At 46.1% G+C, this 22,697-nt stretch overlaps 1 protein-coding gene across 8 annotated transcripts in view; it reads left to right on the forward strand.

Moving 5' to 3' along the window:
- PLXNB1 (plexin B1) overlaps window positions 1-22,697 on the forward strand; it is a 211,147-nt gene that overhangs the window by 143,671 nt on the left and 44,779 nt on the right. For all 8 annotated transcript variants that reach the window (XM_045023174.1, XM_045023178.1, XM_045023180.1 and 5 more), the window contains 3 exons: window positions 74-240; window positions 2,231-2,382; window positions 17,766-17,871. In XM_045023174.1, coding sequence (XP_044879109.1) covers window positions 74-240; window positions 2,231-2,382; window positions 17,766-17,871 — 425 coding nt within the window. The remainder of the gene's footprint in view (window positions 1-73; window positions 241-2,230; window positions 2,383-17,765; window positions 17,872-22,697) is intronic.

Genomic DNA, 22,697 nt, shown 5'->3' on the forward strand with positions numbered 1-22,697 from the left:
CTTGGTTGCTGGGGTCATTCTGTGCATTGTTGGGATTTTCACAGATGCCCTTTTGAATGTTGTTCCTCTGCAGTAACTCTCTATAACTGCTCCATGGGACACTCTGATTGCAGCCGCTGCCAAACGGCTGACTCCAAGTATAACTGTGTGTGGTGTGGAGGGGAGCGGCCCAGCTGCATCTTTCGAGGATCCTGCACAGAAGAGATAGTGGACATATGTCCTGCACCACTCATTTATTCAGTGAGTAATCACTACTCTTTACTGTACTGCACTCAAGGGCAATGGGGGTTCCACAAAGCAGCCAAAAAAACCTCACTGAAAGTCCAAATAGCAACAGCGGTTCCTCTCCCACTGTTAATTCTTCAGCACTGAGAGTTCAGAGAGCCTGACGCAAAGTGTTAGAGTGCAACCAATCTGTAGTAGCCAAGATGAAAGAAACAAATGTATACCTGTAGAGGTGCAGACTCACCCCTGTGGCACCTCCTGCTGGTGACTTCCGGGAATTAGCTCGTTCCAGCTCCAGAGCACCTTCTGCAGGCCGGTGATCCGCCTGTCCTCTGGCCCCTGTGTCCCTCCCAGGACCCAGTGCCCTTTTACCTGGGGTGCTGCCCCCTGGCAGTAACCCCTCAGTCTTAGGGTCTCCCCTCCCCGGGGAACCGCCACCCACTATTCCCACCTCGCCTCAGTATCAGGCTACTGCCAGTCATCGTCTAGCCCCACACCCTGGGGCAGGCTGCAGTATCAGCCTACTCATCACTGGCAAGGAGGGTTTGGACCTGCTGCCTTGGCCTACCTCTGGGCTGCCCTCTGCAACCCCCAGTACTCCTTGGCTTTCTGCTAGGCCACAGCCTGGGGCTTTCCAGGCTGGAGCGCCCCAGATCCTCAGCCTGTTTTCAGCCCTGCTCCACTCAGGTACTCTGTCTCTAGCTCCCTGCAGCCAGGCCCTTCTCTCTCTCTGAATGCAGAGAGAGAGTTCTTCTGGGCCCAGCTGCAGCCACTTCCTAATCAGCCCAGCTTAGCAGCTCCCAGCCATAACCTTCCCCCAGGGCTGTTTTAAGCCCTTCAGGGCAGGAGCAGGATAACCACCCTGCTACAATACCTCAGATCAATTGAAACCAAAATGCAGGAAACTGCTGGATCCAGGAATTGGGGATGAAGTCCAAAGAGTGGAGTCCCCTTGCTGTCCTAAGCCAGTGATTGGGATAGACTAGCATAGTGATAGCCGAGCCTGAAATAATGAAGGTGCACAGGATGGAGTGACAGTGACTTGGCAGGGATGGAAGAGGGAGCAGAGGTTAATAAAAATTCTGGTTTATTAAAAAAAATAAAAAATCTTGTTGACCTGTCCCTTGCTGAGTACCATAGAGTATGTGTCCTAACCCTCTGTTTCCCTTGCTGTGACATTGTCCTCCCTCCAGTTACATGCTATACCCACTTGATGCTTCTTGTCATAATTTATCCTATATACTCTTTGGGGCATGAACTGTCTTTTGATTGTGTTTTTTGTGCAGCACCTAGTGTAGTGGGGCACTGAACTCATGGGAGAGCCTCTGGACACTACTGCAATACAAGTAATAGATAACAGCTTATATAATAGCTCCTCATCACCAGAGCCCCCAGAGAAGCAGTCAGTGCAGCAGTGAGTAGGCAAAGGATGGGCTGCCACAGCTGTTCTAAAGGGGAATTTAATGGAAATATACCATTGTGAAGATCGGTGATAAGACCAAAGTGTGGGAAGGAGGAGGGCACGGATCCTAGGTCTCTCATTTACAGCACTCTACTCCTGCTGGAATTCTGCACCATTGTACAATGCAAAATTTGTGCAGAATTAATGTTCCTCACAGAATTTTTTTTTTTCATGCAGAATTTGTGATTTCCCCTTGAGCACTCCCACCTGCTGTCAGCCCCGGGCATCTGGGGCTCCCGTTGATTATATTGTATTATTTTGACAAATAAAATATGTGGAATTTTACAGATTTTAAAAATATTGTGCACAGAATTTTTTATTTTTTGGCACAGAATTCCCCCAGGAGTAGCCCTTCCTGCTTATGATGATAGAGCAGCTACTCTAGAGCAAGAGAACCTGACACGAGTCTTGGCCAGCAAAAAGTGTCTCCTATGTCCATCCCAGGAAGAGGACAGAACTTAGGCTTTTTTGGATCTGGCATCATATTAGGCTGCCAGCATCTGAGGTGCTATGAAATGAACACATGCTTGGGTATCTTTGCAGGTTTATCCCCTGTCTGGACCAGTTGAAGGTGGCACTAGACTCACTATTGCTGGCTCAAACCTCGGCCAGAAACATCAGGATATTGCAGAAACTGTTACAGTTGCAGGAATTCCTTGTGCTGTAGATGCTCAAGAATATGAAATCTCCAGCAGGTAGAGTATCTGTGAAACTCCCTCAGAGAATGAGACATTGGGTTTCCCACTGGGCCACTGACATCAGAATGGGGTAATTTCCCACCCCCTCCCTAGCCATGGTAACCTGGATCAATACCTTCTGCCTCAGGAACTGAGATGCCTTCTGCACCTTCCAAAGGGCATTGACACCTGAGTAAAGCAATTTTCCCCACCTACTCACCACTTGGGCACTGAATTTGAACAGAAGCTGTTTATTTTTAAAGAGGTCTGACCTCTAGCACTCCTCACTCCCAACACAAACAGCTCATGTAATACAGTCTTGATAAAAATATCAGACTGAAATAAACACGCTCTGAAAAACAGGGAGGGAAAAGGAGGGAAGTGATCAAGAAAAGCCAAAACACCTTTGTTGGCATCAGTTAAATTTTAGGGGCAAGAGGCTGAGACTAATGTGAATGGGGAGTGAGCTCCTCTGTAGCAAAGACCTCATCACCTGACAACCTGAAATGAGGCACTGGGATTCCTTATAGGGAGAGGGTGCCAGGTACAACCTGGCAGGATGAGTCTCAAAGAGGAAGTCTGAGATACAGCCAGGGCCTACTTCTAAGGGCTTTAAAGACCATTGAGCTCAAGGTTAATCCATCACTTTACAGGCATCAAATGTAAAGAGTTCTGGGGTGGTTTAGTTTGGTCACGTGTACTCAAGCCAGTGAGCAGATCATGCTGTCACATTCTGAACAAGCTGCCAGTGCCAGAGGAGTGCTTCTCCTGCTAAATAAACCATGTAACCCAAGGTCAGGTGTTGCTGTTGCTTGTGCAAGTTAATCACAGCGTAGAAAAGGCTGTTGCTTGTGCAAGTTACGCAGCTGAAAAAATATTCTCTCATACCACAGCCAACAGGTAGCTTAATATGGGAATAGTGTTGATGAAGGTGACACCATGATTGTTATTCCTGCTCACAACCTCCAGACAGAGCTGGAGCATCATCATAATGACAATCTCCACCTCCCAGCAAAACCAGGGTGAAAATGAGGCAGCTTTCAGATGGCAAAATCCTCTTAGGCAGAGATAGTCAAACTGTTCTCCATGGAGCCCTGGTGGGCCCCAGATGACTTGCTGGTGGCCAGCAAATGGCTGGCAGGGCACATGATGCTGGCACCTGGTCCTTGTGTCAAGGCTCTTCATCACAAACTGGAGTCTAAAGATTTCTAGAGGCATCTTTAAAGGAGAAGGAGGAAGGGAAACAAGATCTACCTTCAGAGACTGGAGCCAGAAATGGCATAGGAATGTCCATGAGAAAAGAGAATCAGGAAGCTGGACAGTATGTCTAGGGGATCAGGTGAAGGAAGGGGCCATGAGAATGTGGCTGAGCAACACGGGCAGGTGAGAGGAGGCCTAGCCCACAGGGAAACAAGTGTAGTGGAGCAGGGCTGCTGGGAAGCACAATCAAGGGAGCAGGCAGAAAGGAACCAGGGAGTATGGCAGCAAACACAGGAGGATAGCAAGGGAGCAGGCATCTGGGACACATGAGCAGGGGAGGGAGAAGAGCTGAATGGACATGGGAGGTGGAGCAAAGAGCAAAGCAGAATGTCTGAGTAACCTCTTATCATGGCAAGGACTGTTACAATTACATTGCTTCTGTCCCATGTCAGCAGCTCCCTTACCCCTGGGAGTCGAGTAAGATCCTCTGGGACGTGGCCATGGGAACTCCTGTCAGCCGTAGCTCCAGCACCAATCGAAGGGCTCACAGGGCAGGAGGTGCACTTGCACGTTATCCGTGAACGGATAACTCTGTTCAGCATTTAGTAATGTCTTGCCAAGAGGCCTTATACTTAGGTCAGAGACTGTAGCACGATGGCTCCCCCTTGTCGGTAGGGTTGCCTCATGGACATCCCCCGTCTATTTCCCCTTCTTCTGGGTTCCTTTAGGAATTCACACAGTCTCCAGTGACCTTTTAAGTTCAATCTTTTGATTTCCCCAGCTCTCCTCAGGCTGCTAACAGAGTTTGTCACAAGAACAGCACTCAAAAGTCCAAAGCAGAGTTTTTCAGTTCATCTTCCTTCTTTAACTCCCACTCCCAGGCTTGTCTAGCTAGGGCTCTGGAAGAGCCACACTTGCTCCTCATAGTTACTCTTTCTACCAGATTCACAGTCTCCTGAGCTTCCCCAGTTTATTACCAGGCTTCCTGCCTCTGTCAGTCTCATCTCAGCTACTCATTCAGTTGCACTCCTCCCTGCAGCTTCCTGCTGCTGTTTATATCAGAATCCCAGATTCACCTCAGATGGGGCTTATTTTATAATCAGGGCAATTGATCTTTGGTAAGTATGCCCAGTGGTCTGTGATGGGATGTTAGATGGGTGGGATCTGAGTTACTACAGAGAATTCTTTCCTGGGTGCTGGCTGGTGAGTCTTGCCCACATGCTCAGGGTTTAACTGATCGCCATATTTGGGGTCGGGAAGGAATTTTCCTCCAGGGCAGATTGGCAGCGGCCATGGAGGTTTTTCGCCTTCCTCTGCAGCATGGGGCACGGGTCACTTGCTGGAGGATTCTCTGCAGCTTGAGGTCTTCAAACCACAATTTGAGGACTTCAGTAACTCAGACATAGGTTAGGGGTTTGTTACAGGAGTGGATGGGTGAGATTCTGTGGCCTGCATTGTGCAGGAGATCAGACTAGATGATCATAATGGTCCCTTCTGACCTTAAAGTCTATGAGTCTTTGAAAGCCATCCTGTTACAGGGACCAAATAGAAAAGAGGGCGTAGCCAATCAGGAGCCACCAGACAAGTTAAGAAAGCTTGCCTGCTTCATCTAAGGGGAGTGCTGGGTGGACCTAAGTTGGAAGATTTGCTCCACAGGCCTAACCCAGGGTCTTGGTCCTGGTCCTAACAGCTGGTGCACCTTCTGGTGCCACCACCCAGTAAGTTTTGGTTTGAAATTTAAAGGGCCAGTTGGCCAATTCTTTAAGTTTAACTTTAATTTACTATTAGACTAGTAAAAACTCATAAGAACGGCCATACCGGGTCAGACCAAAGGTCCATCTAGCCCAGTATCTGTCTACCGACAGTGGCCAATGCCAGGTGCCCCAGAGGGAGTGAACCTAACAGGCAATGATCAAGTGATCTCTCTCCTGCCATCCATCTCCATCCTCTGACGAACAGAGGCTAGGGACACCATTCTTACCCATCCTGGCTAATAGCCATTTATGGACTTAGCCACCATGAATTTATCCAGTTCCCTTTTAAACATTGTTATAATTCTAGCCTTCACAACCTCCTCAGGTAAGGAGTTCCACAAGTTGACTGTGCGCTGCGTGAAGAAGAACTTCCTTTTATTTGTTTTAAACCTGCTGCCTATTAATTTCATTTGATGACCTCTAGTTCTTGTATTATGGGAATAAGTAAATAACTTTTCCTTATCCACTTTCTCGACATCACTCATGATTTTATATACCTCTATCATATCCCCCCTTCGTCTTCTCTTTTCCAAGCTGAAGAGTCCTAGCCTCTTTAATCTTTCCTCGTATGGGACCCTCTCCAAACCCCTAATCATTTTAGTTGCCCTTTTCTGAACCTTTTCTAGTGCTAGAATATATTTTTTGAGGTGAGGAGACCACATCTGTACACAGTATTCGAGATGTGGGCGTACCATGGATTTATATAAGGGCAATACTATATTCTCAGTCTTATTCTCTATCCCCTTTTTAATGATTCCTAACATTCTGTTTGCTTTTTTGACGCCTCTGCATACTGCGTGGACATCTTCAGAGAACTATCCACGATGACTCCAAGATCTTTTTCCTGACTCGTTGTAGCTAAATTAGCCCCCATCGTATTGTATGTATAGTTGGGGTTATTTTTTCCAATGTGCATTACTTTACATTTATCCACATTAAATTTCATTTGCCATTTTGTTGCCCAATCACTTAGTTTTGTGAGATCTTTTTGAAATTCTTCACAATCTGCTTTGGTCTTAACTATCTTGAGCAGTTTAGTATCATCTGCAAACTTTGCCACCTCACTGTTTATCCCTTTCTCCAGATCATTTATGAATAAATTGAATAGGATTGGTCCTAGGACTGACCCATGGGGAACACCACTAGTTACCCCTCTCCATTCTGAGAATTTACCATTAATTCCTACCCTTTGTTCCCTGTCTTTTAACCAGTTCTCAATCCATGAAAGGACCTTCCCTTTTATCCCATGACAGCTTAATTTACGTAAGAGCCTTTGGTGAGGGACCTTGTCAAAGGCTTTCTGAAAATCTAAGTACACTATGTCCACCGGATCCCCCTTGTCCACATATTTGTTGACCTCTTCAAAGAGCTCTAATAGATTAGTAAGACACGATTTCCCTTTACAGAAACCATGTTGACTACTGCTCAACAGTTTGTTTTTCTATGTGTCTGACAATTTTATTCTTAACTATTGTTTCAACTAATTTGCCCGGTACCGACGTTAGACTTACCGGTCTGTAATTGCCGGGATCACCTCTAGAGCCCTTTTTAAATATTGGCGTTACATTAGCTAACTTCCAGTCATCGGATACCGAAGCCGATTTAAAGGACAGGTTACAAACCTTAGTTAATAGTTCCGCAACTTCACATTTGAGTTCTTTCAGAACTCTTGGGTGAATGCCATCTCGTCCCGGTGACTTGTTAATGTTGAGTTTATCAATTAATTCCAAAACCTCCTCTAGTGACACTTCAATCTGTGACAGTTCCTCAGATTTGTCACCTACAAAAGCCAGCTTAGGTTTGGGAATCTCCCTAACATCATCAGCCATGAAGACTGAAGCAAAGAATCCATTTAGTTTCTCCGCAATGACTTTATCGTCTTTAAGCGCTCCTTTTGTATTTTGATTGTCAAGGGGCCCCACTGGTTGTTTAGCAGGCTTCCTGCTTCTGATGTACTTAAAAAACATTTTATTACCTTTCGAGTTTTTGGCTAGCCGTTCTTCAAACTCCTCTTTGGCTTTTCTTATTACACTCTTGCACGTAAGTTGGCAGTGTTTGTGCTCCTTTCTATTTGCCTCACTAGGATTTGACTTCCACTTTTTAAAGAAAGTCTTTTTATCTCTCACTGCTTCTTTTACATGGTTGTTAAGCCACGGTGGCTCTTTTTTTAGTTCTTTTACTGTGTTTCTTAATTTGTGGTATACATTGAAGTTGGGCCTCTATTATGGTGTCTTTAAAAAGGGCCCACGCAACTTGCAGGGATTTCACTTTAGTCCCTGTACCTTTTAACTTTTGTTTAACTAACCCCCTCATTTTTGTATAGTTCCCCCTTTTGAAATTAACTGCCACAATGTTGGGCTTTTGAGGTGTTCTTCCTACCACAGGGATGTTGAATGCTATTGTATTATGGTCACTATTTCCAAGCAGTCCTGCTATAGTTACCTCTTGGACCAGCTCCTGCGCTCCACTCAGGATTAAATCTAGAGTTGCCTCTCCCCTTGTGGGTTCCCGTACCAGCTGCTCCATGAAGCAGTCATTTAAAGTATCGAGAAATTTTATCTCTGCATTTCGTCCTGAAGTGAAATGTTCCCAGTCAATATGGGGATAATTGAAGTCCCCCACTATTATTGGGTTCTTAATTTTGATAGCCTCTCTAATTTCCCTTAGCATTTCATGGCATGAGACACCTTGCTCTGAGTGAGCTGTCACAGGCACCCTGTATCAAACCCCTTGTTACTGACACACAGGCAAGGCTGAAGTGATGCTGGTCATGGGGAAACGATTTGAAGAGCTAGCTGGTATGCTGCTCCACCTTAGGTTGAAAGCATCTAGCCCCATTTTGCCAGAGCAGTGCGAAGAGTTGACATGCTGTCTGAGTCATCATTGAGTCTACGTGGCAGGTAACCTCAGTGACTAAAAACTCCTTTCACCTCCAGCTCACTAGAAAACTCCACCTTTTCCTCCTGGGCGAGGACCTGGCCAGTGTGATCCATGCACTGGTCTGTGGTTCACTGTATCTGAAGTTGAAAAAGAAAGCAATGCATAGATTCTAGATGGCACAAACACAGCTTTCTGTCTTCTCCTTGCCATCATCCCTCTGTTCTGATCCCACTAAGGGCCTCTGGACTGTTTCCATTGTCAGCTTAAGACTTTGGTTCTGATCCAAGGCCATTAATGACTCAGTTTTCCAGCTATATTAGAACCCACATCTCCATCTATGAACTGCCAAGGAAGTGGGACCTTGGTTGTTAAATTGGATTTAGAATGGACTGTGTTGTTCAGATGGCACCCTCTCTGCCCTTCTGTGACCCTAAGTTCATCCCAATGCCAGAGGGTAAGAGACTCCCTGGTATCAGGTATCAAGTTTCAGCGGGCTTGACCCGTTTAGTGTATTCCAACTCACTTATGTCATAATCTGTATCTAATAGGTATCATTTTAGTATCTTTGGAAAACCAATATCACACTGATCATTAATATTCTTGCATGGTGCGTGTGGCAAACGCCCAAAGAACTGTATAAATGGGAAGGAGATATGGGACTAAAATGAGTTTGAACCAGACCAGTTAGAGGAGTGAATAAACAGGATTATTTTCAAGCAAAGGAAAGGCTGACATCTCCATCCAGGTGCAATCACAGTCAAGTTGCCAGTCATTGGCGTATTGGAGGCTACAGAGACAGATCAATTTGCATTGTAGAAACCACCAGCAGGGAAGAAACCAGGGTGGAACTGTCTCCAACAGACTCCATGGCACCTTTCCTCACCGCAGGGTCACTGAAATTTGAGAAGGATACATTTAAAACATTCACTGGGCTATAAAAGAGAGGGACAAAAAAAACCAAGTGATCTTTCGCCTAAGAAGACAAGGAACCAAGCACTTTGGATCTTATGGGAGAGCCTGACCAAGGGGGTTGTCAGCCATCTGGCTGGAAGGAGTTTGGGAAGAATCTTACCTTGAACCAAGACTGTGGCTTTATTAAGGCTTAGTCACTAGAAAGTGTTTTTCACTTTTATTTGTTTGTAGCCATCTGATTTTATCCCTTATACTTGAACTCAAAACCTTTCTCTTTCGTTAATGAACTCGTTTTACTTTTATTCTAAATCAGTCCAGTGCTGTGCTTGCCTTGAAGTGATTGTGACATTCTGTACCTCGGAGGAGTGTCCTGTAACCCCCATATTCCTCATTTTTATATAATCGTGATCTTCCCTTACAAGGCAGCTTTATGTGTATCAGGACAGGTTATGATCTGCTGAAAGTCATTTCTCTATCCACATATGTATATCATTAATGCTTATGAAGTTATAAGAATTGTGTTGTATGCTTGTCACTAAGACATGCTGTAAGTTGGGGAATCAGCCAGATACTAGCTCCCCAGAGCAAGGAAACGCCCCTGCAAGTGTCAAACAACCATCAGCAGCCATTGTCCAGCAAGGGAGCTACAATTCAATGACTCACCTGCATAAGGCACACCAGAGGAATTGCTCAACCTTGCCTGGAGACTCAGCAATGCTCCCCAGACAAGCCTGGACTTGTTCCCCAAGCACATGGGACAGAGGGTATAAAACAGAGCACAGCAGGCCCATGCTTTGCCTTTCCCCTTCACCCACCTACACTGCAAGCAACAAGGACACTCTGAAGACTCCAAGTGAGGGGACTGGCCCAGATTTCAAGGGTGAAATCTGTGTACTATGAACTGCAATATCCAGTGGGGTGAGAAAAACTGCTTAATCTAAATGTTCCCTAGTCTAATAGGGTTGAGAGTTTAGACTGCGTGCTTATATTTTATTTTATTTTGGTAACTAACTGACTTTTTGCCTATCACTTATAATCACTTAAAAGCTATCTTTTGTAGTCAATAAATTTGACTGTTTATCTTTACCAGTGAGTTTGCCTGAAGTTTGGTAAATCTGCTCAGGTTTTGCAAAGGCTGGTGTCTGTCCATTTTCCATTGATGAAGTGGTGAACCAATTAATAAATTGGAACTGCCCATCTTGAGCAGTGCAAGATGGTGTATTCTTGGGGTACAGTGCTGGGAGCTGGGGGGATTTGGCTGGTGCCTTTCCCTGTGTGATTCATGAGTGGCTCTGGGAGCATTCGTGTAATCTAGCTGGGTGGGGGGTTCCACGTGCTGTTGTGCTGAGTGATAACAGGGCCTGGAGGGGCTTGCTGCTTGTCACTAGCAAGGCATTGTGAGAGACAGCCCAGGCTGGAGAGGGTTCAGGAAGGCACAGTGTTCCCACAGTCCCAGGCTGCACCCCGGGGATCCCGTCACAGCGAGTATTAACTCCAGTTAAAGTATCAAACTGCTATGCTTTTGTCTCTTTAAAGGGTCAACAGACCTTGTTAGTCCTCTGAATGTTCCAGGAGAGGGCTGGACACATCAGGGCAGATGGTTTTGGGGAAATTCAGGATTGGGGTGTGTTGGGAGTCAGTGGGCTACTAGTAACCAAGACTGGTGGAGACCAGAGTGTGGCTGTAGTGTAACAAGCAGGTTGCTGGAGTCAGAGATGCTGGACCATGGTTGCTCTACACACAGACAATCAGTGTATCCTTGTGTACTGGCTGAGAGCACCCAAACGAGTGGCTATAGCAGCAGAGCATTTGGGGGCACTCAGGGTTACAGGACAAGTGGTGATACAACTTCCCACTGGTCTGGGATGAACCCCAAAATGTCACAATGGCATAACTGGCAGGATTTACACACAGCTTGCTGTTTTGACTGAAATGTTATACTTACACTTGCAGAACAGTTTTAAGTGATTCTCAAGTGATAAGACGGGGAACAGTCAAAGAAAGGTTACAGTTTTATTATTTTCTGTTTATTTTGGGCCAGGGAAATAGAACAAAGGAAGTTGAAAATGAATTACAGTGAAACAATCACTAAGCTAGAGTTGGCTATATTGGAAAGGAGCAAAAAAACCCTAAAAAGAGAGGCTGAGTATGCAGCATGAGAACTTCAGAAATGGGAAGCAGAATAACAAGCGAGATTGTGAATACTAAAAATGGGAAAAGGATAGAAGCCAAAGAATAAGAAAAAGCACACAGACGGGACCTGGAAGCAGAAGCAGTTGCCCACCAACAAGCCATAGAGCTGAAAGACAAAGAAGCCCTGGAAAAGGAGAAGAGAGGTTGTATGAATTGGACATGATGGAAAGGCATGGACAAATTCCACAGCCCACAAGTGTACTCTCTTTCCCCAAGGAACACCCAGCTGGGACAAGTTGTGTCCTGCATACAAAGGAATCATACTGTATTGAAGAATCCTTGACCACTTTTGAAAGGCTACTTGAGATGCATAAAGATCCAGAGGACAAGAAGTCCCAATTTTCATTAGTAGGCTCTGGGGGAAAGCTTTAAATGTGTTTAATGAAATGGAACTTGAACAAGCATTGAAATATGGTAAATTTAAAAAGGCTGTATTGCAAAGGTTCCAGATTACTCCTGAAGTGTATAGAACAAAATTTAGAAACCTCAAAATGAATGATAAGATGAGTCATAGAGAATGTGTATATAAATTGTGTGAATTGAGGAAAAAATGGGTCAAGGGGAATAGGACAGAGAGTTATGAACAGTTGTTTGATCTTTTTGCACAGGAGCAATTACTGCAGCATGTTCTGAAAAAGTCAAACAAGCTATTTGGGATAAGTACCTGGACTCTGTCCAAAAAGCAACAGATCTGACTGATTCCTCTGCACAAGCCAGTGCATCCAGTGAGTGCAAACCACAGAGGGAAGGGCAGAAGCCCAGTGTTAAGTGGAGGGCCCCATTTTGTCCAGGGGAAGAGAGAGGGTGGTTGTGAGCCAGGAATTTACCTCCCCAGAATTCATCTCCTCCTAGAAATCCCCATCACAGACCCCCTACTTAGCAGAATGGTCCAAGAACATGCTACCAGTGTAATTCCACTCAGCACATGAGAAATAATTGCCTTAAACTAAAAGAATCTAAGCCCTAACCCATATTAATGCATTTGCCATTAACCGAGGAGCCTAGAGGCCCCTGATTAAATTTGTGAGGTCTGACCCAGATGTGGTAGACATGGAATTTATTAAATTTGAGATTGCATAATATGGCGTGACAGTGGGGCTCAGATTTCTTTGGTCAGGGAAAGCACGGTCAGAGAGAGTGACATTTTGGTGTTGGGAAGATCTTAAATTCCTGTACACTTGTCTATAGTGCATTTGGATGGAAAGGCACAGAAGGTATCTTAAGAGTTGGGATGTTGGATTGCATTACTATGGAAATGCTGGTGGGGACTGACGACTTAACCATGATTCAAGCTGTTCATATTGTAACCCATAGTAAAAAGTAATATTGTTCTGTAATCCCAGATGAGAATGGTGAAAACACAGAAACTACTGTGGTGGGAGAAGAATATACTTCCACCTCTGTTTCAGCAGAAGAAAGCAGTGTGCATTCAAGTGTTGGAAGGGTTGATTCATACTCCTGACTCAGAGTGGTAGCAGTGTTAGTCTGTATCAGCAAAAAGAACGAGGAGTACTTGTGGCATCTTAGGCCTGGTCTACACTATGGGGTTAGGTCAAATTTGGCCGTGTTAGGTCCATTTAAAAATGAATGCGTCCACACAACCAACCCCGTTCCGTCGACCTAAAGAGCTCTTAAAATCAACTTCTGTACTCCTCCGTGGCGAGGGGAATAGTGCTAAAATCGACTTTGCTGGGTCGAATTTGGGGTAGTGAGGATGCAAATCAACGGTATTGGCCTCCAGGAGCTATCCCAGAGTGCTCCATTGTGACCGCTCTGGACAGCACTTTGAATTCCAATGCACTAGCCAGGTACACAGGAAAAGCCCTGGGAACTTTTGAATTTTATTTCCTGTTTGGTCAGCATGGCGAACTGAGCAGCACAGGTGACCATGCAGTCCCCCCAGAATTGTAGAGCATAGAATGTTTCTACGCTCCCCCTATCATCTCCATCCCTGAGGTTATTGCAGATTAGAAGGCGAAAAAAACACACTCGCAATGACATGTTTTCCGAGCTCATGCAGTCCTCCTGCACTGATAGGGCACAGCTTAATGCATGGAGGCATTCAGTGGCAGAGGCCAGGAAAGAATTAAGTGAGCGTGAAGAGCAGAGGCAGGATGCGATGCTGAGGCTAATGGGGGAGCAAATGGACATGATGAAGCGTCTGTTGGGGGAGCAAACGGACATGATGAAGCATCTGTTGGAGCTGCAGGAAAGCCAACAAGAGCACAGACCCCCGCTGCAGCCCCTGTATAACCGCCTGCCCTCCTCCCCATGTTCCACAGCCTCCTCACCCAGACACCCAAGAACGCCGAGGGGGAGGCTCCGGGCACCCAGCCACTCCACTCCAGAGGATGGCCCAAGCAACAGAGGCTGTCATTCAAACAGTTTGGTTTTTAGTGTGGCTACAGTAAGTAATGTGGCCTTGTCCTTCCCTCCTCCCCCACCCCACCCAGGCTACCTTGTCCGTTATCTCTTTTTTTTTTTAATTAATAAAGAAAGAATGCCTGGTTTCAAAACAATAGTTACTTTATTTCGAAGGCAGGAGGGTGTTTGGCTTACAGGGAATTAAAATCAACAAAGGGTGGGTTCACATCAAGGAGAGACACACACAGCTGTGACACCGAAGCCTGGCCAGTCATGAAACTGGTTTTCAAAGCCTCTCTGATGCACAGCGTGCCTTGCTGTGCTCTTCTAATCCCCATGGTGTCTGGCTGCTCAAAATCGGACGCCAGATGATTTGCCTCAACCTCCCACCCCGCCATAAACATCTCCCCTTTACTCTCACAGAGATTATGGAGAACACAGCAAGCAGCTCGCTGCTGGGGAGCAGAAGAGGAGAGTTGCAGGGGAAGTGATGGAGCCGTACGCCATGCCCTGGAGGTTGCTAGGAGCCGGGCAGGGAAGATGTTCCCAGAACCCCCGGCCAAGCTACATGTCCGATGAGGACCGTTACCAGTCCTACTGCACCATCTGCTGCCAGCAGCACCCATGAGGACCAGTACAGATCTCCCGAGCTCGTTGCTTGGGAGCAGAGTTGCAGCGGAAGCGGTGGACGGCGACAGTTAGCAGTCCTACTGCACCGTCTGCTGCCAGCAGCACCCAGGAGGACCAGTACGGATCCCCTGAGCTCGTTGCTGTGGAGAAGGAGAGAAGAGTTGCAGTGGAAGCTGTGGATGACTATGGTTAGCAGTCCTCCTGCACCGTCTGCTGCCAGCAGCACCCAGGAGGACCAGTACAGATCCTCTGAGCTCGTCGCTGTGGAGCGGAAGAGCAGAGTTGCAGTGGAAGCGGTGGATGACGATGGTTAGCAGTCCTACTGCACCGTCTGCTGCGAAGGCAAGGAGCTGCTGCTGTGTAGCAATGCCAGCTGCTGCAGGTGCTTCTGTGTCTAATGCTTGGAGGTCCGGGTAGGGCAAGGTACCTCGGCCAAGGCAAAAGAGCAAGAGCCCTGGAGCTGTTACATGTGTCAACCACAGAAGTGCTATGGGGTGTTACAGCGCTGACCAGACTGGAATGTACAGCTGCAAGACTTCTTCACCAGCGACAAAGGACAGGGATATGATCCACCTAAAATCTAAAAAGGCCCGCACATTTCCCAGACACTACACTTGGTAACAGAACATCAATGATTGCATTGGCTACTTGGATCGCAACTGTTCCCGCAGTAGACTTGCCCACAACAGCAGCGGTGATGGTGAGCTGAGAAGGCTCCATGCTTGCCGTGATATGGCGTCTACATGGGTAACCCAGGAAAAAAGGCGCGAAACAATTGTCTGCCATTGCTTTCACAGAGGGAGGGGCAACTGACGATATGTACCCCAAACCACCCGCGACAATGTTTTTCCCCATCAGGCATTGGGAGCCTAACCCAGAATGTCAATGGGCAGCGGAGACTGGGAACTGTGGGATAGCTACCCATAGTGCACCACTCCATGAGTCGATGCTAGCCACGGTAGTGAGGACACACTCCGCCGACTTAATGCGCTTAGTGTGGACATATGCAATCGACTATAAAATCAATTTCTAAAAATCGACTTCTATAAAATCGACCTAATTTCGTAGTGTAGACATACCCTTAGAGACTAACACATTTATTTGGGCATAAGCTTTCATGGGCTAAAACCCATTTCATAGCTGCATGCAGTGGAAAATACAGTAGGAAGATATATATACACAGAGAACATGATAAAATGGGAGTTGCCATACCAACTCTAACGAGACTAATCAATTAAGGTGGGTTAGTCTCTAAGGTGCCACAAGTACTCCTCATACTCCTATGTAGCAGAAGAAAACATGCTCTCAGAGCTAACAGAAGGAGTTAAGCCCGCTTACTGAAGAAGCTATCCCTATTGTCAGCTGGCAGTATTTTGCAGATGAACAAAGGACAGATCTCCCTCTAGGTTCTATAAGGGGACAGGTCCTACAGGGGATCCCAGTGAAGGGCAATGTGGAAAGGACGAAAGTCCTGGGAAACCTTACAAGCAAATAGTTGTGCCTGCCCAGTACTGTGAGGATTTAATGTTGCCAGCCCACAACTGCACTTTTGCTGGTCACTTGGAGGCACTGAGAACCTACAATAGGTTAAAGAAGAATTTTTACTGGCCAGGAATATAGACTGATGTGGGAGACTTTTGTAGATCTTGTGAAGAAAGACCTGCAGGATCCCAAAAAGTCCTACACCCCTTGCCTGTGATATAGGAATAATTTTATGGGGTAGAAATGGACACTCTGGGCCCTATGCCATATCTTACCCAAAGGGCAAAAAATATATCCAGGTGTTAGTGGATTTTGCCAAAGTAGTTGCTGTAACTAACATAGAGGCTGACTCTGTGGCAAAAGCCCTTTTCACTATTTTCAGCAAAGTGAGTTTCCCTGAAGAGATTTGATCAGATTATGAGTCAAATTTCATGTCCCAGCTATTCAGTGAATTATGGAAGTTGTGTGGAGTGAAACAACTAAACGCCACCCCATATCATCCAGAGACAAATGGTTGGGTGGAAAGGTTCTATGGGGCACTGAAATCAACGCTGGGAATGTACGCAAACAAGAGAGCCAGTGACTGGGATGAAATGTCATCCTGTTCGCTTATAGGGTGGTTCCCCTGGAACCCACAGTGTTTGCCTCATTTGACCTATACAGAGGGAAAGTGAGAGGACCCCCAGATCTCATCAGGGACACCTGGGAAGTGGACACTGAGGCAGAGGGAGAACCGGTAACTGAATATGTGCAGAGATTCAGGAAGTAGTTAAAAGACATGATGGGGATGGTTGAAACTAACCTCAGTGACAGCCAATACAAACAAAAGGTGTGGTATGATGAACATATTTGAAAACGTTCTTTTGAAATAAGGGACTTGGTGTTAGTGCTAAGCACTGTGAAAAAATACAAAATGCAAAACTCATGGGAGGGACCTTTTGAAGTGATAGAAGAGGTGAATGAAGGTATGTGTCATGTTAAAAGACCTCACAGTAAAACAGCTGGTTCACATAAATAGGTTTAAAAGCCTATCACAGCAGGGAAGCTGTGGTAACATGATTTGTTGTGTGGAAGGAGAAAATGAGGCATCCACCTCATTGATTTAATGGTTGAATGCCAAAATGACTCATCACTTGATTGTATTAAAATAAGCAGTCAGTTTGGGAAGATACAAGGCAAGAGAAGAAGCCATCTTGGCATCCATCACTGGACAGATACAAGGGGCCAGATGACTTTTTCAACCAAGAGGGTTGAAGACTCTGGGAACTGAATATAAATGAAAAACCTGCTTTGGCAAAGATTTTTCACCTGGGAACACAATGAAAACAAGCACCTTGTACAGCTGTGGAAGAGCCTGACTCAGAGAGAGTCAGCCATGGCTGGAAAGAAAAAAAAATGATAAGAAATCTACCTTGAACCCAGCTGTACCTTGATGAATTAAGTCTCATCCACTAGAAGTGTATCTTACTTTTATTTGCATGTAACTATTTTTCTTTATCCTTTGTATTTGAATTCACTTAAAACCTGTCTCTTTTGTTAATAAACTTGTTTTATTTTTGATCTAAACCAACTCAATTTTTTTTAATTGAAGTGATTGTTAACTCCAGTTAAGGCAACAAGCTACTGTGCTTTTCTCTCTTTAAAGGAGCAACAGACTTTAGTCCAGCAGAAGGCTGGACATTTCAGGGCAGATGGTTTGGGGGAAATTCAGATCTGGGGTTTGTGTTGGGGTCAGTTGGCGAGTAGTAATCTAGGCTAATGGAGACCAATGTGTGGCTCTGGTGTAACAAGCAGGCTGCTGGACTGCTTAACAAGACACTGCATGCTTAGATGCTGTCTGGGAGCATGCAGGCCAGGAGCTGCAGCAGCAGAGCATTTTAAGGCTCTCAGGGTTACAGGACAAGCAGTGACACAACCTCTCACTGGTCTGCATTGCTCCCCAAAAGGTGACCTCTACAGTGACAATGTTCTCTGATTTCGCTGCAGTATTGTGTGCATCACCGGTGGAAGCTGGGCTGAGAGATCTGGGCATGTTGCAGTGGAAGTACCTGGAGGAGGGCATGGAGTTTCTGGGCACATATTTGCCTATCAGGTAACATCTCAGTTCAAACTCCTATCATACTGCTTCTATAAGACTGCAGCTGCACTGCTATTCTCTGTTCACAGATTCTCTTGGAGAGAGGGAGTTGTGTAGGTCATAGAATCATAAAAATGTAAAGGTGAAAGGGACCTCAAGAAGTCATCAAGTCAGGTGCCCTGTGCTGTGGCAGGGCCAAATACACCTAGACCATCCCTAAAGGGTTTCAGAGTAGCAGCCATGTTAGTCTGTATCTGCAAAAAGAACAGGAGTACTTGTGGCACCTTAGAGACTAACAAATTTATTTCAGCATAAGCTTTCGTGGGCTACAGCTCACTTCTTCGGATGCATAGAATGGAACACAGAGACAGAAGATATTTATACATATAGAGAACATGAAAAGGTGGAAGTACGCATACCAACTGTAAGAACCCAATCAATTGAGATGAGCTGTCATCAGCAGGAAATAAAAAAACCTTTGAAGTGATAATCGAGATGACCCATAGAAGATGTGAGGAGAACTTAACATAGGGAAATAGATTCAATTAGTGTAATGACTCAACCATTCCTAATGGGTGTTTGTCAAACTTGTTTTTAAAAGCTTCCACAACTTTCCTTGGAAGCCTATTCTAGAGCTTAATATCTAACCTAAATTGCCTTTGCTGCAGATTAAGCCCATTACTATTTGTCATACCTCAGTGGACCTGGAGAACAATTGATTGCTGTCCTCTTTATAACGACCCTTAACATATTGGAAGACTGTTATCAATTTATCCCTCAGTCTTCTTTTCTAAAGACTAAACATGCCCAGTTGTTTTTTTTAACTTTTCCTAATAGGTCAGGTTTTCTAAGCCTTTTATCATTGTTGTTGTTCTCCTCTGGACTCTTTCCAATTTGTCCACGTCTTTTTTTAAATAGAGCAGGACAGTTACCTCCTGTGTCTTCCATACAACACTCCTGTTAATACACCCCAGAATTGCATTAGCCTTTTTTGCAGCTGCATCACATTATTGACTCATATTGAGTTTGTGGTCCACTATAGCCCCCAGTTCCTTTTCAGCAGTACTACCACCTAGACAGTTTCTCCATTTTGTAACTGCCTTTGATTTTTTAGCTTCCTAAGTGAAGTACTTTATTGAATTTCATCTTGTTGAATTCAGACCAACTCTCCAATTTGTCAAAGTCATTTTGAATTTTAAACTTGTCCTACAAAGTGCTTGCTATCCCTCCCAGCTTTGTCATCTGCAAATTTTATAAGCATACTTTCCATCCATTAGCTAAGTCATTAATGAAAATATTGAATAGTACCAGACCCAGGACTGACCCCTGCAGGACCCCACTAGATATGCCCTCCCAATTTGACAGCAAATCATTGATAACTACTGTTGGAGTGTGGTCTTTCAACCAGTTGTGCACCCACCTTATAGTAATGTCATCTAGACCACACTTCCTTAGTTTGCTTATGAGAATACCATTCAGAACTGTGTCAAAAGCCTGACTAAAATCAAGGTATATCACATCTACTGCTTCCCCCCTAGCCAATAGGTCAGTAACCCTGTCAAAGAAGGAAATTAAATTGGTGTGGCATGATTTGCTCTTGACACATTCATGTTGACCATTCCTTATAACCCTATTATCCTCCAGGTGCTTACAAATTGGATTGTTGAATAATTTGCTACAGTATCTTTCCAGGTATTGAAGTTAGGCTGACTGGTCTATAATTCCCTGGGCCCTCCTTGTTCCCATTTTTAAAGATAAGTACTATGTTTGCCTTTCCCCAGTCTTCTGGGGCCTCTTCCTTCCTCTAGGCGTTCTCAAAGATAATTGCTAATGGCTCAGAGATTGTTTAAGCCAGTTCCTTAAGTACCCTATGATGAATTTCATCAGGCCCTGCTGACTTGAATATATCTAACCACCTCTGGGCCACTGGCAGCACCATTGACTCCACCCTGTGGGTGATTGAGGCCAGTGTGGGACCTGCTACTGGCACCAGGAAGTCATCACAGCACTATCAGGATCACAGTGCCTTCCACCCGGATAACTTTGCAGCGGCCAGGGACCTACTATCACTCCCAGTACCAGCATCCCTGATGTGGCAACCACTGGCTCCGATGAGCATGACGAGCAGAAGGGAGCATGTGGCTCTGAGCTCTTACCTGGTACCGGGGCCCACAGTACCAGACAGAGACAAACTGGCCCTTCTATCATCTATGAGGTCATCCCCAATATGGTACTGGTTCCTGGACTCATAGCACTGACCAGCGGAAGTGAGGGGTGCTGGTCCCCCATGGTTATCTCAGGAGGACTCTTCAGAGTCAGAGGTGGAACCCTATGCCCATCCTGAGCGCTGCTGCCAGTACTCATCTTATATCCCTTCAGAACCTGGTGTAGGTCGCCCCACTGGCACCTGTCAGGAGGAGAATGGCCGATACAAGTCCAGTGGCCTGGAGTCCATGGAGATTTCCCTCGGTACTGGGACTGCCATCCCACCAATCCTACTCCGATGCGTCCGAAAGGCAGGCTTCAGCATCGCTCTGTTTGGCACCCAACCCTGACTCTGGTACTGAGCCCAGTACCAACACAAAAGACGTGGGCCTATGGGATGTAATAGGGGCACAAGAAGAGGAGGAAGCTTCACCTCCAGTTCAGGCCTCTTGCTCTTCCTCCCCAGATGCCACAAGATGACTTTAGAGCCCATCAAGATCTTCTAAAGAGGGTAGCTTCTAACTGCGGGCTAGAGATCGAGGTACTCAAGGAGTCTTCGCATAGCCTCATTGACAACTTGGCTGCAGCAGCCCCATCTAAAGTGGCCCTACCCATCAACAAGGCCATTATGGTTCCGGTCAGAGCCCTCTGGCAGACCCCATCTTCTCTCCCTCTCACTTCAAAGAAGGCAGAGAAGAAATACATGCCGGCCAAGGGGTACAAATACTTACATTCTCACCTTTCTTCCGGGTCCCTAGCAGCCAATGAGAGACAGACAGACAAAGCCAGGCAAGCGCTACCCCCAAACAAAACGACTCAAAGAAGCTAGGCTTGTCTGGCAGAAAAAATTATTCAATGGGCGGATTACAGCTTTGTATTTCTAACCAGCGAGCTGTGCGTGGGAGGTATGATGACAATTTGTGGGACTCTGTAGCAAAATAGCTCTAACCATCAGAGGAGTGCAATTCTGGAAGAGCCTACCGAGGGAAACAGTGGGGGCGAAGGACCTCCATGACTTTAAGATTAAGCTGGATAAGTTTATGGAGGAGATGGTATGATAGGATAACGGGCTTAGTCATTAGGTCAATTAAGTGCCACACTGGTAATTAGTACAATGGGTCAATGATAGGATATTGTTAGCCTTTTTCCAGAGGGTATAGCTGGAGAGTTTTGCCCGCATGCTCGGGGTTCAGCTGACCGCCATATTTGGGGTCGGGAAGGAATTTTCCTCCAGGGTAGATTGGCAGTGGCCCTGGAGGTTTTTCGCCTTCCTCCGAAGCATGGGGCAGGGGTCGCTTGCTTAGGGAGTGGGTGGATCGGCTTATGTGGCCTGCATCTTGCAGGAGGTCAGACTAGATGATCATAATGGTCCCTTCTGATCTTGAATTATATGATTCTATGATTGAAAATGTAAAGACTCGCTGCATCAGGACTCCAGGCAAGAGTTTACTTTCCTTTTAGATAGATATTAGTTAGTATACAAGGTGTTTCTTGTTCACTGGGAGGCTATGTCCGGTTCTACCAGTTTCAAATGTTGTCTGTCATGCCCAGAGGCAATCCCAGTAAGTAATGGGCACTCCTCGTGCATCTGTTGCCTTGGGAAATCACACATTGCCCAGAAGATTAACATCTGTCTGGCATTGAAATCTAGCGCTAGAAAAGACGGGAGGTCAAACTTAGTCTCCTCCCCGGCTTCTGACCCAGGCCCAGGGACTGTGTCCGTCATCCCCGCCCCCCCCCCCCCGCTCCCACCCACCCCCACATACACCGGTCTGCGAGCAAACCAGCTGCCTCCACTGTCTCTGAGCACTCCTCCAAGGCATCTAAGAGGAAGACACAAGACTCCTCTCTTAAGTCTTCCCAAGACTGTGCCTCAAATTTACCAGGTAGGGAATCTACCTTGAAAAAACCGAGGTTCTCAGTGTCTTCAGCTACTTTAGCACCATCCGCACTCCAGTCAGATACACACAAGGCTGCTGGTTCCTCGGGTACTCAGGGCACTGCTAGACTGAAAGATGGCAAAGTCATGGGCCCGGTGAGACCATTGGTACTGTTAGTGGACCAAGGGGGCAAGAGGAGCTCCTCTGCTTCCTTGGTACCAAAGAAGCCCACTCAGGCTCTGACTGCATTTCCTTTGGAGTGGCTGAGTCTTATGGTACCATCAGCTCCCTTGGCCACTAATACCTTGGTGCAGATCATGGATTTGGTAGTGATAGTATGCTCGGTACTGCAAGAGTTTTGTTTTCCCCAGGACCTGGGTGTATCTGAGGTGCCCAATTCTCCACTCCTCCTCTCTGACGTATTTTCGGTACTGAGGACATCAAGATTGCTGGAGGATCACCTGGTACCGACGGTTTCACCTCAGATTTCTCCAAGCGCTCCACTATTCCATAGTGAGTTTGAGGAAGAGGATTCTGATGAAGACTTTGCTTTAGTATCCCAAATATTGATTTAGGGCTCTCCTCCTCACCTGTATAGAGGCCTCCTTTCCAAAAGTCTCTGATGAGGCTGTGACCACAAGGTCACAGCCACTACCTTGCTGGTGTGAGCACCCATGGATGCCCCCTCCTATGCCTTATGCACCTCCTCCTGGGCCATACTGGAACCCTTGGGCACCTCTCACCAACAACTTTCCA

This window comes from Mauremys mutica, chromosome 7, assembly GCF_020497125.1.
Source record: "Mauremys mutica isolate MM-2020 ecotype Southern chromosome 7, ASM2049712v1, whole genome shotgun sequence".
NCBI classification, from domain to species: Eukaryota; Metazoa; Chordata; order Testudines; family Geoemydidae; genus Mauremys; species Mauremys mutica.